We start from the raw sequence: 16,231 nt of genomic DNA on the forward strand, positions 1-16,231 counted from the left end.
ATAAAGTGAAATAAATTCATAAAACACATCTAAATCTAACAAGTTGTCATTGTTGGCATCTGTTTTTGTAGGAACAAAGGAAGTAGTTTCTTAATCATGTTAATGCTAACTGTATTGAAATTTGCTCACTTTGATAGGTCATTATCGCTCTCACCCCATATGGAATTTACTGACCCCATATATACCGTATAAGGTCACTAGCACACTATGTAACTAATAATACAAACAGATTGAGAGAAACAAGTAACAAAAATACCGTGAACAATTCAAAACGGGGTGCCCTTAATCAAATAGATAAATCAAAAACTCTCACCAATCAGAAGATTGGTAAGCAACTGTTTTATGAATAACTGATGTACCTCTATGAAATGAGTGCAGTGATACAATAAAAGATCTGGAAGACAGTAATCTATTTCATTTTAACATAGACACATATTGATGGACAATATTCAAACATCATGTAAGTGATTCAATTTTTGTAAACCTATATATTTTTTGTTACAGATTTATGCCTATGCTCTATCATCATTTGAAAGATTCAAGTTGTTCAGTTGACTATGAAGTTGCTGAAAATGATTTTTTTACCAGACATTGGCAAAACTAATTTGTATTTGCTAACTAGGAGATTTACATTTGAAATGTGTTTTCAATTTTGTTTAGTTTTATTGGCGTGTTGACATTGCTAACGGAAGTGAAATGATCAAAGCGTGATAACTGTGATGCAAAGTTTTATCAACTATAATTTATCAAATTTTATTAACCTGCATGTAGGTCAGAAACGTTATATTGTATGCATGCTATTATTTGTTTACCCTACCGCATATTTATCAGACGTGTTAGACATAAAATCCAATCTATTTATGAAAAATCAAAAGATATCTTTTTGAATTATATCAATGTGTAATAGCTTTTATGACAAGCGCTGAGACAGTTAAATCAGTTATGTGACTGATTTATCAACAAATTATTCAATTTAAGGCTTTTGATTTTTACTATTAACTGTAAGTTTTATGGCCAGCTTCATTTATAAATGTCAGTTTGAATTAATAACAAATATTGAATTAATGTTTTCTGCTTACGAATCAGATTTATTTATAAAATAAGTCTGGAAAAGAATATACATTGAATTGTATTGGTTCCGTTTTCAGAATTTATCATCACAGTATATTATATGTTTAACCATTTATGTTTCAAAATCAATAACCACACACACAAATATTGTAAAGACCTTGTACTATCTTCAATGATAGTGGTGCCTTTTTCAAAATATGTCCAAAAATAACATATTGTGTGTTAAGCAGTTCAGTTTTCAAAACAAATAACCACACACACATATATTGTGAGGAAATTATACTATATTCAATCAGTTGAATAAAATGGTCATTTATATTCGAAAAGAGTCCGTAACTAAAATTATTAAATTTTGGAATTTATTAATAACTACAAATTTTAAAATGTATTTTCCTTTGTGAACGGGTTACTAATAAGTACCCCAAAAATGTATTCCACAAAACTATTGAATGTTTTGACATCTTTACCTATTATGTCTGTTTCATTAGTTCACACATCGTTAAGATGGCAACATTTTATGCGACTGTCAGTAAAGTATCCCAAAAAATTAATTTCACAAAAAATTTTAATATTTTGACATCTTTACCTATTATGTCTGTTTGATTAGTTCACACATCATTAAGATGGCAACGTTGTATGCGACTGTCAGTTAAGTAACCCAAAAAATGTATTCCACACAACTTTTTAATGTTTGACATCTTTACCTATTATGCCTGTTTGATTCGTTTACACAACCATGACATCGTTATCAATATGATGGCATCCTTTTATGCGACTGTCATTTAAGTGAGAGGTTAAACTAGCTGTAAAACCAGGTTTTATCCACCATTTTCAAAATAATAAAATGCATGTACCAAGTTAGGGATATGACAGTTGTTATTCATGCATTTAATGTGTATGAATTTTTTATGTTGCAATTTCTTACGGACTTTCCGTTTAGAAATTTCCTGGGAGATCGGTATTTGTTGTTATTTTACTTTTATTTGCAGTTGTTCACAATAAGTACCAAATGTAGTGTACGTAATGTTTTTTCAGTGTTATTGTTATTGTTAAAGTACCTTTACACTTAAAATCTAATAACATGTTCGATGCATAACATTTGATATCGTCAAAACATAATGTACATAGTAACATTTTATCTGACCTTTTCATCATAGCCGAGATAACATTAATAACTGCCTGCATGACATTTTTGCAATTTCTTCTATGAAGTAAACATGTTTTTGATTTCCTATTTATGGAAATAGCAATAATAAAAATCAAATTGTATAAGTCGTAATATGTGTTCTAAAATCAGATTAATCTTTTCTTTTCTCAGAACATTTTCGGTCTTGTTGTACTTTAACGGAAAATGATAAGACGTATGTTTTCAAACAGTATAATGTAATAAAAGATGACTGATGTAAAAACATCAAAAATATGATTTTCTTGATAAAATATCCCTTAAAGAAGAATGCGTTTTCATTTAATGAGGATAGAATTTCTTTAACAAATCATCAGTATTTGAACAGACGGATTTGTATGTTTATAACTATGACTCTTAATATTTGGTCGATGAGTCTATAACAACTTGCCGTATGGTTTGATAACGGAAGATGGACTTGTTTAAATCAATTTTATTTAACACATATGTAGTACTATATATCAAGAACAGAAGAGTGATATTATGTATTGTTTTCATGTGAAAATCGTTTGATTGACCAAATTTAACACTATTTTTCCAGTACTCATTTATATTCGATGGACATGCTTATTAAAAAAAAATACATATGATATTTTGATTGGTTTCTTAATGTAATAATTTTAGATTTTTGTATCAACAGAACTAAAACGTATTTGTTGAATAAATTATAAGACGAAAAAGAAACGGTGGTTTTGACAAATAGATAAAATATGAACACAAAATTGTGCAATTATTATTTATTTCGATATTGCATGAACATAATTGTGGCACTTATCCAAGAAAAATATAACAAAATGTCTCAAAATGGTTTACTTAGGCAGCCGGACAAGTTTTCCATTGACATTTTCCAGTTATTTTATTCCGAAGGCATGCATCTGTCAAGTGTTCGCTTTCCTTTGGATTGTAGATACACGAGTCGTTTTCATTTGGACATTTCGTTGTCTTGCATTTTTCATATATTATCTAAAATGAAAATGATATATTGCAAAACTCTCTTACATTTGGGATTCGACATTTGATTAAATAATTTGATTGATTATCATATATTCTTGGTTGGGGTTTCACTAAAAGAAATTACTGTATTGTATGTAAATATACTAAAATGTGCAAAAACATAAAGAGTGTCAGTACATCATGTACATATTCTTTGTAGCTTTGTCTTTTGTTCCATGTTGTAAGTATCAATCAGAAAAAATTAACCCTTTTAACTCATTTGTTTTGCTAATCAATTTAAACTCGTAACTGGTCTAGAAATCTTTGTTAAGCTAGTATGTAAATTACAAGGAGCAAGTGTAATGATAAGAATATTACTGACTCCGTTAAGATGTGGTTAAACATAGTGTTCTAAGGGACTCGCTGCTGAGACATAGTTTTATATGTATGAGGTATTATGCACTGTCGTGTTCTGTTTCATTATCACAAACCATATCTTTTTATCACTTCTTATTTTAGGTAAAAGTGGAAACAGACAAATAAACTCAAGCAGAAAAGGCCGTTATATTTTTCTACATGAACAATTGAAATTTACAACTGAATATTAAGATTGTTGTTCAATGCTTTTTTTATTTGTCACGATACATATATAATAATGTCATGTTAGTTCTTGATACTGATTTGCAAGATTATCAAGCGATCTCGCTAGGTCCAGCTGATGAAGTTAGTATAAAAAAACTGCAATTTTTCTCTTTATCGGCATTTTTTTTTTCTGTGTACTTTCTTTAAGTTGAGATAGTTATTCGGTTCTATGAATACAGTTGCGTTTGTTTCATTGCTAAAATGATACAGATGGACTTGAGCACTTAACGTTGCTGCAAGGATAGTCACTGGAAGAATGACATAAACCCATGAGCTACCGAGTGAAAAAAAATACATTGTTGACTGGAAATGTATAATATTGCCGATCTGCACGGAACACTTGCGATAAGAAAACCCTTGACATATAGAGTTTCAAAAAAGATGATAAACTAAAATCTTAACACATTTTGCGCGTACTTTTATATTTACCTTGCAATCGCAGTTGTTATAATCATTCCTCTCACAAGGAATGTCCCTTCCAACAACCACTAAATTACACAGAGATATCCAGTGCTTACCCTCTGTAAATCAAATATTAAAAAATAATGATTTATGAGTGACTATTCTATTGTTCTATTTCATTTTAGATTTTCAATTTTTAGATATAAGTTCAAGATTTCATCGTGTAAATGTTAAATCACAAAAAATACTTGAAAACACTTTTAATGCACACAAACACTTGACTGCGGTATAAAAATGTGATTATTCATGGGCTTTCATACGACAAAGTAAAAACTCATTCAAGAAGGCTTACTCTGATGGTAACGATTTTATATAGTTTTTTTTTATCTTTTGTGACGTTTATATTTTGTTAGGTAAATTTCTAAAAATTAGATAGATTATTTTGAGAGTCGACACATGCAAGAATATAAAATTGGGAATGCGTTTAAAATAGTGTTATTTCATTTTTTGTCTTAACCATGACATCAATATCTCAATTTGAATTGTGTATGTACATTTTGTAATGGTGTTTTTATTTGTATTTTCTAACCAAATGTTAACATGGCAAGCTTCCAAATAATTGACTTTCCAATTAAAGACAATACCGACACTTTTTTTAATATTATAGTAATATGAAAGTAGTAAAACTGCAAAAAAAATGTTTTCAACAAAACCGTTCGAAACCGTCCCTATATAAATTTCAAAAAATATATATTCCCAGGGAAGTTGCATTTACACATTTTATGAAGTTTCAATTGTGAATATAACTCATACTGAGGCATAGGCAACCTGAACCATCAGAGAAGTATATACTCTTTCTTATTGAGGTATATCAAGACTGGGTATAACTATTCTGCCTTGTGTTCTATTGAGAAATATTTAACCATTTATCGTAACATTTTGCAATCTAAAGTACGCATATTCAATAAGTTTGGATAAGGAAGTTTCACAATAAATTTCTGCTTTTTCTTTGACTTTATTATATGTCCAGTAGATAGACAAATATATATGAACTTACCACTGTAAATTCCTGAAATATACAAAGACATGCGAGAGACTTACAGCATACATGTACATGATAACTAATTTTCATATGTATCTCTTGTTATTCCATATTCCAACCTAGATGTATTGGAGTCCTAACTGCAGCTGAATAACAAGAACTAGTAGTTCATGAAATGAATTGCACGCAACCAAACTGAACATTAGTATACATGACTTGAATATCGTATTTTGACCTCAACATGTATTTTTTTAATGGTTTTGTATAATTCGGAAATATGTCGAATTGACTTTTATTTTTATTTTGATGCATATGTACAAAAATGTATAGGTAAATAAATGCAATGTTGAAAACTCGTAAAAGTTCTTTTGAATATTCAAACAAAAAGTCAATGTGAATAACCTAAAAAAAATTGAGACGATTATGGAAAAAAGGACAAATACATAATTCTGAAATATTGTCGAATTTCAGTCGTAAAGTTTACAATACATGAAAATTGCAAAGAGTCTCTAATATGTCTTTAAAGTAAATCCCATCACACTCATAAGAGGAAGTTTAACTCAGGTTAAGTTAGTTATCATACTTGTTTTAACATGAACGGTGTTTATATATCGCAACTTGTACAATTCGCTCGTGTATGTAACAATGTTTTAGATTTTAACGAGAATAATTTATGTATTACTAAAAAAATTTTACACCAGGGTTTTCGATATCACAAACTAGTCAAAACATTTACTAAATTTTATCATCGGTATAAGGACATCATTCGTAAATATAGCTCAACATGCAGACTTCTTATACGTTCAGGTGTTTCACATCCAATATTTGATGGAAATATTCTTTATAAAGCACAAAAATGTCAGTATTCACCTCAGAAGCTAACAAAACCTTTAAATAGACTTATTAAGAAGGGATATAGTTACAATACTGTTGTCAGGTCATTAAAGATTGCATATTTTGGCGTTAATATTGATTCACTTATAGGGTCTTTGCGTCAAAACTAAACACATTTATCATTAATAAACCAGTTGTTGGCATGACATGGGTTATGTTCTTCTTATATATGTTATGATGGTATGATACTAAACCCTCACGGGGAGGATTGTGCCTGATATTCATATGATGAAATCATAATTTTTCAATCAGTTTAATTGAGGTCCGGAGCTGGCATGTCAGTTAACTGCTAGCAGTCTGGTGTTATTTATGTATTATTGTCATTTTGTTTATGTTCTTTGGATACATCTTCTGACATCAGACTCGGACTTCTCTTGAACTGAATTTTAATGTGCGTATTGTTATGCGTTTACTTTTCTGCATTGGCTAGAGGTATAGGGGAGGGTTGAGATCTCACAAACATGTTTAACCCCGACGCATTTTTGCGCCTGTCCCAAGTCAGGAGCCTCTGGCCTTTGTTAGTCTTGTATTATTTTAACTTTTAGTTTCTTGTGTACAATTTGGAGTTTAGTATGGTGTTCATTATCACTGAACCAGTATATATTTGTTAAGGGGCCAGCTGAAAGACGCCTCCGGGTGCGAGAATTTCTCGTTGCATTGAAGACCTGTTGGTCACCTTCTGCTGTTGTCTGCTCTATGGTCGGGTTGTTGTCTCTTTGGCACATTCCCCATTTCCATTCTCAATTTTACATATACAGTCATGACAGTGTTGAATGTTATAGCTTAGAATGAATAAAAGCATGGATTCATAATTTCAGCATTGTAAAATTGAGAATGGAAATGGGGAATGTGTCAAAGGGGCACCAACCCGACCATAAAGCAAACATCAGTAGAAGGTCACCAACAAGTCTTCAATGCAGCGAGAAATTCCAGCACCCGGAGGCGTCCTTCAGCTGACCCCTAAACAAAATATATACTAGTTCAGTGATAATGAACGCCATACTAAACTCCAAATTGTACACAAGTAATAAAATTAAAAATAACACAAGACTAACAAAGGCCAGAGGCTCCTGACTTGGGACAGGCGCAAAAATGCGGCGGGGTTAAACATAACCCTCCCCATATACCTCTAGCCAATGCAGAAAAGTTAATGCATAACAATACGCACATTAAAATTCAGTTCAAGAGAATTCCGAGTCTGATGTCAGAAGATGTAACCAAAGAAAATAAACAAAATGATATTCCGGATCTTAGGTTCGAATGGTATTGATCAGTTCCGATTATTGCAATTGTTAACTTGCACTGTAATTATCTGTTCACATACATTAAATCACACATACCTCCTAAAATGTAATGATGGGATGGCATAAGTGTAACACCACACGTGCTATTGGTAGAATTTGTAAATAGTTCCAGATAGTCCCATGGCATTAACTCATTATTTTCCTTGCAAAAGAAGTACGTGTACAGTAATAAAGATTATTCATATTTTCAAATTCGATTACATAATTTATGCTGATTGACATTTTTTTAATTTAGTAATACATTTAGTAGTTTGAATTTGAAATGTAAGACTTACACGAATAATGAAACGTGTACAGAGGTTTCATTATAATAAATCATAGCAATTTCTAAGAATTTATTTAAATCGATTTAATTTACACATAATATTTTTTAGATGTGAAAAATGGCGTAGTGAACCTCATAATCTGTTATAGAAGTATGTATCGCTCAAAGGGCCTTTCTTCCATATTTTTGGTAGAAAAACCGTACAACGGCTGTTGTAAGGTTATCCCCAGTGGTCTATTATATGTCTGAGGGCTGTCGCAGCTTGTAATTTACACATACAGAACAATCGGTTCTGCAGTGAAAACCGTGAAAGGATTTTCCGGTTATGTTTGAGTGGAGTAATTGCCACCGCTTCGAAAGGTATGTACATTTCAAAATTTTCTTACTCAACTGATGAAAATAGGAGAATGATAAGCTGGGTTGAATACCTAAACAAACAGACATTTGTATCATTTCTGTTGTGCCTGAAGTAAACCATCTACAAAATCAATCGTCCCACGTGTAATTGCTGGAAAAAAGTGACAGTTAAATTTTGAGATGGTTCTAGTAACTTTGTGATGTTTATGTAAGAGCACTTTTATATTGCAAAACAATGTTTATTTAGATTTAATTTAACGGTTTTTGAACATTGTAGACCTTCTGCATGTTCTAAAGATTCTCGCTTTATATAGAATGTATTCTTCCACTTTTCTTGATTTCTCTTAAATGTAAAAGATGGTTATTTTTGGATTACAAGAGCACTTTTATATTGCAAAACAATGTTTATTTAGATTTAATTTAACGGTTTTTGAACATTGTAGACCTTCTGCATGTTCTAAAGATTCTCGCTTTATATAGAATGTATTCTTCCACTTTTCTTGATTTTTCTTAAATGTAAAAGATGGTTATTTTTGGATTACAATACAGATGGTTAACAGAAGAACTAACCACATTATTACTTTTTTTTATTTATAAGTGTTACAGTGAATTTTTTCTGCAGAATCTTTTCCAAAGCACTGCATGATATCCATAGAACTTGTCCTTGCTTATATGAATTATCCTTTATATTTTTTTGGGGGATTGCTTCTTCGTTTGTGTTTTTAAACTGTATCTTTCTGTTTGTTAATGCATATGACGTCGTCTATGTGACAATCGTTTTATTTCCTTACCTTGTAATTATTCAAAACATACGTTATGTATTTTCTTCCATTATCACTGTCATCGCTTAATTTGTGATCAAGGATCACAACTTTAACAACTGAAAATACATAAGAATATACATTGTATATCTTATTAAACCAAAGCTATATATTATTGAAATTCAATTTAATTCACGTAAGATCCAAATAACAAATGACTTAATCATTTTGATATTAATGGTGACTATGTGTCATGTGAATACGATGTGTAAAATAAATTTTATTAATATTTATTTCAATTTTAATGATTTTTTTCAGTATCTTTTCCAATTAAATATATAGTTAAGTCAAAGAAAGAATTATTCGTGTATACATGTCAATTGAACAATTATTTTTGTTTTCTTTTGTATTAACATTTGGAGTAAAATTGAAATCATCATGGTTAAGACCGAAATGATAATGACATAATGTTGCAAATAATATCATATATATATAGTGTAATTGATTGAACTGTCAGAATATTAGATTGATAAAATGTTTAGAATATCAACTATAAATGAAAAGCACAAGGCAGATTTATAAAAAAAGTTGTAATAATTTGATTGTTATATAAAAAGTATGTAGTCTTTTAGATATTTTGTAAAGTATTATACGCCATCTCATAATTAATGTGATAGCTGTATGATGTATTATAAAAACACGAATAGTCAAGCAGATAATTCTGGTGTCCACTTCATGAATAATTTAATGTTTTGGAATGTATTAAAAACTGTATTGATGACTGATAATAATATTTGAACTTGAAAGGCGATAGCTTAGATTAAACAGCACATACCGAATTCATCATCACAGAAATGCTGGTGTAGAGTTTTATTTCCACACGTACATTCCCCATTCACTTGAGTCATTGTTACAATTGCAAACATCATCAAGAATATGATCAATAACATGTTGTCTGAAATGCACCAATCAATACATTTATTGGTTTAAAAAACCAAAATAAAGACTTTGCTCTCAGATTTTATTTCAATATAAGCAATTTCAAGTAGCAAGATTTAACTGGCTCCACTTCTGCGTATGTTGCCTTTATTGGTTGTTTGCGAATTAAGATACAATTAGAACATCTTAATGATTTATGGCTTTAAAGTTGTCAAATTATTTTCAAACGAAAATGACAACTAACCGCTACTGTACTGCAGTGAGTTGTTTTACATATTTTAGATTAGATAAGGTTGTATGTTATCAGCTACGTCGGTATATGATGATCTGATAATAAATTTATATTGAAAAGCTAAATATTGTTTTACTTTTAGATTTACTTACCTGTCATTTTATATTACTACTATGTCTAAAACAGTTTTTTTTTCGGAGGTCTTGGTACCATTTTAATAAAACGCCACGTTATTTCGAGGATTCTGATCATTTCAAATTGATTGAACAATCGTGCGCCATCATAATCACAAAAACGTTAAGCACAGGAGTGAAACAGCAGTGATGTTTGGTCTCGTGATCAGGAAATCATAGTATTTATTGAAATAATGGATTTAGGAATTTTTTTCGGGAATTTTAAGAGCAATCTAACTTTGACATCATTTTGCACATTTAACGATGGTTAGCGGTAAAAATGTATTCCAAATTTAACGAGTTATGATATTCTTATGTGTTTACTTGGCAGTGCTTATAAAATTGAGAAAGGAAATGGCGAATGTGTCAAAGCAACAACAACCCGACCATAGAGCAGACAACAAAAGTGCTTATGTTCTTTCTTGTGAACGGAACGAGGTTGTGGTGATAAAAAAGACCGGTAGATTTACCATTTCACAAATGATATCGGATATGTTCCTTACGTCGTAACTACAATCCCCTTCCCTTTCATGAATGTGACCTACCGAATTAGACCATTTACCGGATTTGTTATCACATAAGCAACACGACGGGTGCCGCATGTGGAGCAGGATCTTCTTACCCTTCCGGAGCACCTGAGATCATCCCTAGTTTTTTGGTGGGGTTCGTGTTGTTGTGTCGTGTGTGCTGTTGTTTGTTTGTTTTTTTTTTCCATTTTTAGCCATGGCGTTGTCAGTTTGTTTTAGATTTATGAGTTTGACTGTCCCTTTGGTATCTTTCGTCCCTCTTTTACTGCAATTCATTCATTTTTTCTGAATAAAATTCAAGTGACTCCATTGAGATTCAGTGTGCAATCACATAAAAAGCTCCCCAAAACTAATCTTAATCGAAAGTATCGTTAATCATACACTTTTGCTAGCCAAGGGTTTAGATTATGTCTGCATCCTCAGCATCATTTGAAGATTATGCCAGAATTGAAGATTCAATACTTAGCTCGTTCAATATTAGAGAAACTTAAAAAAAACCAAGAAAAACAATTGCCACGTGCATATTTTGCTCCTCTTAACCATAGATCGATACCAGTTGAAGTTCTTGGTTATGTTCCCATTAAAATGCTAGAATTTCAATTTCAACTCCAGAAATCTATAAATACTAAATACCATATGTGTTGTGTTTCTGATTGTGATCGCAACACCTATGTAGTGTCAATTTTAGTAACTATGTTGGAGCATTTATTGTGTAAGAAACATACCCTTCTGACGGATGTCCGTATAATTTAAACATGTATTGGCGTAGCGTATTAAATGGGACATGTAAACGACATGCAATAGAGCAGAGGCAAAGGTATGGATCAGACCTTCTACTTTCTCCTACATTTAAAATTCACTGGGATTTATGAGATGTAAGCAATTATTGAATTGTTGGTTACTGAGGAACAGATTATAATCAATATACATAACAGAACTTTCCGAAAATGCTTTTTCTGTTATTTTGTGGATGGTTTTATGTGAATTCTGCTTCATTGGTGTACAATAGTCGATTAGTAGTTGTGCACAATTAGTACCCATTAGAAAATCGACTATCTGCTAAAATAGCAGTTCGTTAAAATCAAATTTTCATAAATTTACACATATTGACAACTTCAAACTAGAATGTTGACGCACCCAGTCCCTCTAAACTGGAATTCGTCCTTTCCCACTGTATTTGCTCTTTGTTTGAATATTCAAAATAGATTAAAGACTTTTAAACATTTGTAATCTATCGTTTGTGAACTAAGAAATTATTAAGAAACTAAGGTTTCTTCTTTAACCGAAGTTGACCTTGGATAAAATTGTATGAATGTCATTAAATATTTGAATTAACTAGCTGGAAAGTAGTTTGTATTCATATTTTCGTTAAAAAATCACTATTGGATCGAACTGTAGCGTATGATATTAAAAAATAACTTACAAAAGGGTGGACGAAATAAATATAAAATAAAAAAACATAAAAGGAAAAATGGAGTGAGCGTTCAATTATATAAACCTTGAATACAGATCACTAGATATTATCATTTTGAAACTAATTGCAATAAATTATCAAACTTTAACTATCATTAACCTACAGTTTCAAGCTCCTCCACTTTTTAAAACAAATTAATTATCATTAAAGTTTATCTAAATACTTTTACTTACCTGTGTGATGTTCTGGCAAAATTGTATGTTATGCATTGTCTTTTATTTAAGAAGTAAAATATGACGCGCAAATAATTGTGGTCATGAAACATGTATTAAGTTTTTAACATTACGAGCCAGCTGTAATTTTAAGTGGAGAAAGAAAAATTGAAAATCCTTATGTTTTAAATAGTTTTTAGTACACAACAGCCACGTTCACGAAGAAGTTGAACAACTTTGTATTAATTTGTCATTAGAAAGATTAGGGAAGAGAAACCGATTTGTACAGCTTGATGCACTTATAATTAAGTCAGAACGTTTCATTCAAAATGTGGTAATGAAATGTGCATATTTCAACATAATATTTGTTAATAAATGATATAAAATGTTCTAGGAATGTGTAATATTTTGATATCAAAGATAAAATCCCTTATGTAGGAAGTACTTTAATATGAAAACTGTGGTCGTTTAGAAAAGTAAGGAGTACTAAATATTTCGAATATTTCTTAGTATATAGAATTGATATATTAGTTTGGTTTGGTTGGTACGTACAACCTCATTCTTGAACATAATTTTAATTTCCAATGAAACAATAAGTTAATCTCCTCACTAAGATAGTGGATATTGTCTTTATCGGTATTGATATTGAATGATTTCATTTTTGATAGTTAAATACATAACAAAACTATAGCTTTACATTGTATCCTTTGGAAGTGTTTTGACTGCTAATCAATTCTATTATGTATTAACCGAAATTGATCTTTGATCTAATTTCAAATACGATAATATCTCTAAGATCGGTACTTGATCAGGGCCGTAACTACATTGGGGCAAATTAGGCAAATGCCTCATGTTAGAAATTTCCCCAAAAAAAATGAAACAAAAGATTGTCTTAATATCAAATTGTTTTCACCGAAAGTGTCTAACAAGAAGCAAGTTCTCTTCACTCTCTGGTGTCGCCCCTGCATGTTTTTCATGATCCAGATTTTTTTTACTTTTAGTTTTCAGAGTTGATGGTCTTTTGTTTGAACTTCTGTGTCACGGGTTTGTCTTTTGCTCATTTATTGTCCTACTTTATGACAATAGTCTGAGTGTTGATTTTCATTTGTAAACGTGTGGCTTTGCAATGTTGCATGCCCACTGATGTCCAGATATTGTGCGAGAAAATATTTGAATATACAAGACACAGAAAAAAATGGTCGTTTCTGCATGGAAAATTGGATTTGATATCAAAGAATTCACAACTGGCTTCTTTTGGTTGATAAAACTATATAGCTGACATGGTTTAAATTAAAGTAAGGTCACTAATTTTCCGGTATCAAATAATTTGAAAAAAAGCAATAATGTATTGCCATATGACCATTTCCATTGATGGGTTAAACTTGCATTAAGTCATGTCCAGACCCTTTTACAGAAAATAAAGGAATATGGAGTAAATGTGCACGAAACCTAATCGCACACAAAGTCAATGCATAAAAAAATACCAATGATCAATCATTCGGTCAAAGTTGCTGGAGGGTTTTCAACAATAAAAGAATCATTAATACTGTAAAACAGGGTCAAGATGGTCCTAGTGTCGACTTAAGCAGTACTTGTATTTAAAGCATAATACTGCACTGTCACTATATTTCAATCTAGTCATACAAATATCATCAAAGTCTAAGCACAATACAAGACTAAAACAGACAGACAGATCCTGTATTAATGATTATGAGAATTACGAATTTTTCTTTGTCCTACATATCGGTCTTTCAATGTTGTCCATAAAACCGTAAAGTCTTAAATTACAATGAATCTATATTTTTGCTTTCAGACCAGAATATTGTCGAAAAAAAGCTAAAAATTAATTGCGTTTCAATGTCAGAAAGAGTCCGGGAAACGCTCAGAATGCACAATTTTGCGTTATTTTTCTCTATGCTTCTGGGGGGCCATGAGCAGCCCCAGTCCTCTCGCCAAAACTTTTCATATATTTTGCCTCTTTATTTGAAGAGGCTAGTTACGGCCCTGTTGATGTCTGTCATTCTATGTCAAATGCGGAACTGCGGAACTGGCTTATGGAGGGGGTAATTGCTCTCTTATACATTTCGAAATCATTAAATTACCTATAAATTTCGAGGGTCCGAATATATCTGTCACATAGATATCTGTTTATAGGTAATTTAATGTTTTAAACTTAAACGCATACAGTGTAAATAGGTGAACAATATAAGTTTAAGTATGATAAACAGTTAGACAAAAACATATTTAAAAAGTACAATTTAACACACATCTAGTGTTAACTAACCTATCATAATGTTAATTATCTTGTTTGCACTTACAAATAATATAGAGCTGAAAATTGGGAGAGCAGGTTGTCACCCCAAAAAACAAATTGCAACCTAATATTCAATATTCTACTGGATCCCCCTTCCCCCTCAATATATTTGTCATTTATGTTTTTGAACCTAAAATTCTTTCCAAATGATTATATCTTTGATTAATTGATAATTGATTTCTGATTTCTTACTTTTTTATTTGTTATTATGACATGTTGACATTCAAAATTGTATACAGCTGTGTCATGTGTTGAATAAAAATCATCTTACTGAGTACTTTTGTGAAAACCAATAAGCATCTGCAAATTCAATAAAAAGTATATTATTATCTGTAAATCGTCGAATTGTGTCATACAGTTTGATAAGTACAATACGCATTAGACTATTATCCAAAACGGATGTTTCAAACTTCTACGTTTTTTGTCAACGTGTATTGCATACAGTAATATGAAAATACTTTTCGCTTTGCCATTAAATTGTAATCCTGGTGCTTCGATAAATATTTACACCACTGGGTCGGTACCACTGCTGGTGGACGTTTCGTCCCCAAGGGTATCACCAGCCCAGTGGTCAGCACTTCGGTGTTGACATGAATATCAATTATATGGTCATTTTTATAAATTTCCTGTTTCAAAACTTCGAATTTTTCGAAAAACTAAGGATGTTCTTATCGCAGGAATAGATTACACTAGCCGTATTTGGCACAAGTTTTTAGAACTTTGGCTCCTCAATGCTCTTCAACTTTGTACTTGTTTGGCTTTACAACTATTTTGATCTGAGCGTAACTAATGAGTCTTATGTAGACGAAACGCGCGTCTTGCATATTGAATTGTAATCCTGAAGCCTTTGAATAACTATTTATCATAACCCCGCCTGGTTTCAAACCATGGGAAATGCCAAACACGCTCGTGAATTAAAACAAATTACAATATTATCATATCTCCAATGGAAAACAATTTTTATTTCCCCCAATAATAGTTTTACTAAAAAATACAATTAATTACATATGAGTTTACCTTTACACCTATGATAAGAGGGAACGGCTATGAAATTTCATTTTTTAGTAAGTATAATATTGAGAGTCCATAATAACATTAACGGTACCAATTTTCCTGCACCAGATGCGCATTTCAACAATACATGTCTCTTCAGTGATGCTCATGGCCAAAATATTTGAAATCCAAAGCTTATATAAAAGATGAAGATATAATACAAAAGGTCCAAAAAGTATAGTCAAATCCATGACAGGAATCGGAGCTTCGCATGAAAATCCCTGCGAGTATCATCAGATCAGTACCATTATTATCGGTCTAGGATTTTCCCTTGCTATTCCCACTTCCTTCAAATCATACAAAAGTACCTTGTTGGTTTTTTATAACTACTTATGGCACTGTACATGATTGTCAATTTGTACTTAACTTCTTGGAAAGTAAACGTGTTTATTTACACCTAAAGAAGAAGACGAATAAGATTATCTACATAAAAGAAGAAAAACACCTTTTGTGTATTGCTTCTTTTGTCTTATAGGTCAAATAATTATGCACCACGACCCAAATTGTAGTTTG

The 16,231-nt window shown here is 31.2% G+C and overlaps 1 protein-coding gene across 1 annotated transcript; it reads right to left on the minus strand.

Moving 5' to 3' along the window:
* Positions 1-2,963: 2,963 nt before the first annotated feature.
* Positions 2,964-12,416, minus strand: LOC143078319 (metalloproteinase inhibitor 3-like). The gene is made up of 6 exons (XM_076253211.1): positions 12,373-12,416; positions 9,690-9,809; positions 8,885-8,973; positions 7,508-7,613; positions 4,259-4,350; positions 2,964-3,217 (listed from the first exon to the last, which is right to left on the minus strand). Exons 2-6 carry the CDS (start codon positions 9,802-9,804, stop codon positions 3,068-3,070), a joined length of 552 nt encoding a protein of 183 aa, XP_076109326.1. The 5' UTR covers positions 9,805-9,809; positions 12,373-12,416; the 3' UTR covers positions 2,964-3,067.
* Between the last annotated feature and the right edge of the window lie 3,815 nt (positions 12,417-16,231).

Source organism: Mytilus galloprovincialis, chromosome 6 (assembly GCF_965363235.1).
Source record: "Mytilus galloprovincialis chromosome 6, xbMytGall1.hap1.1, whole genome shotgun sequence".
Classification (NCBI taxonomy): domain Eukaryota; kingdom Metazoa; phylum Mollusca; class Bivalvia; order Mytilida; family Mytilidae; genus Mytilus; species Mytilus galloprovincialis.

Bases quoted from the DNA above. Each gene is read 5' to 3' on its own strand.
- LOC143078319 (XM_076253211.1), bottom strand. From the start codon at position 9,804: ATGTTATTGATCATATTCTTGATGATGTTTGCAATTGTAACAATGACT. The intron at 7,614-8,884 runs GTAAGGAAATAA...TTCTTTTGCAAG, and splicing joins ATGTTTTGAATAATTACAAG to GAAAATAATGAGTTAATGCC. The intron at 4,351-7,507 runs GTATGTGTGATT...TTTGATTTACAG, and splicing joins CCATCATTACATTTTAGGAG to AGGGTAAGCACTGGATATCT.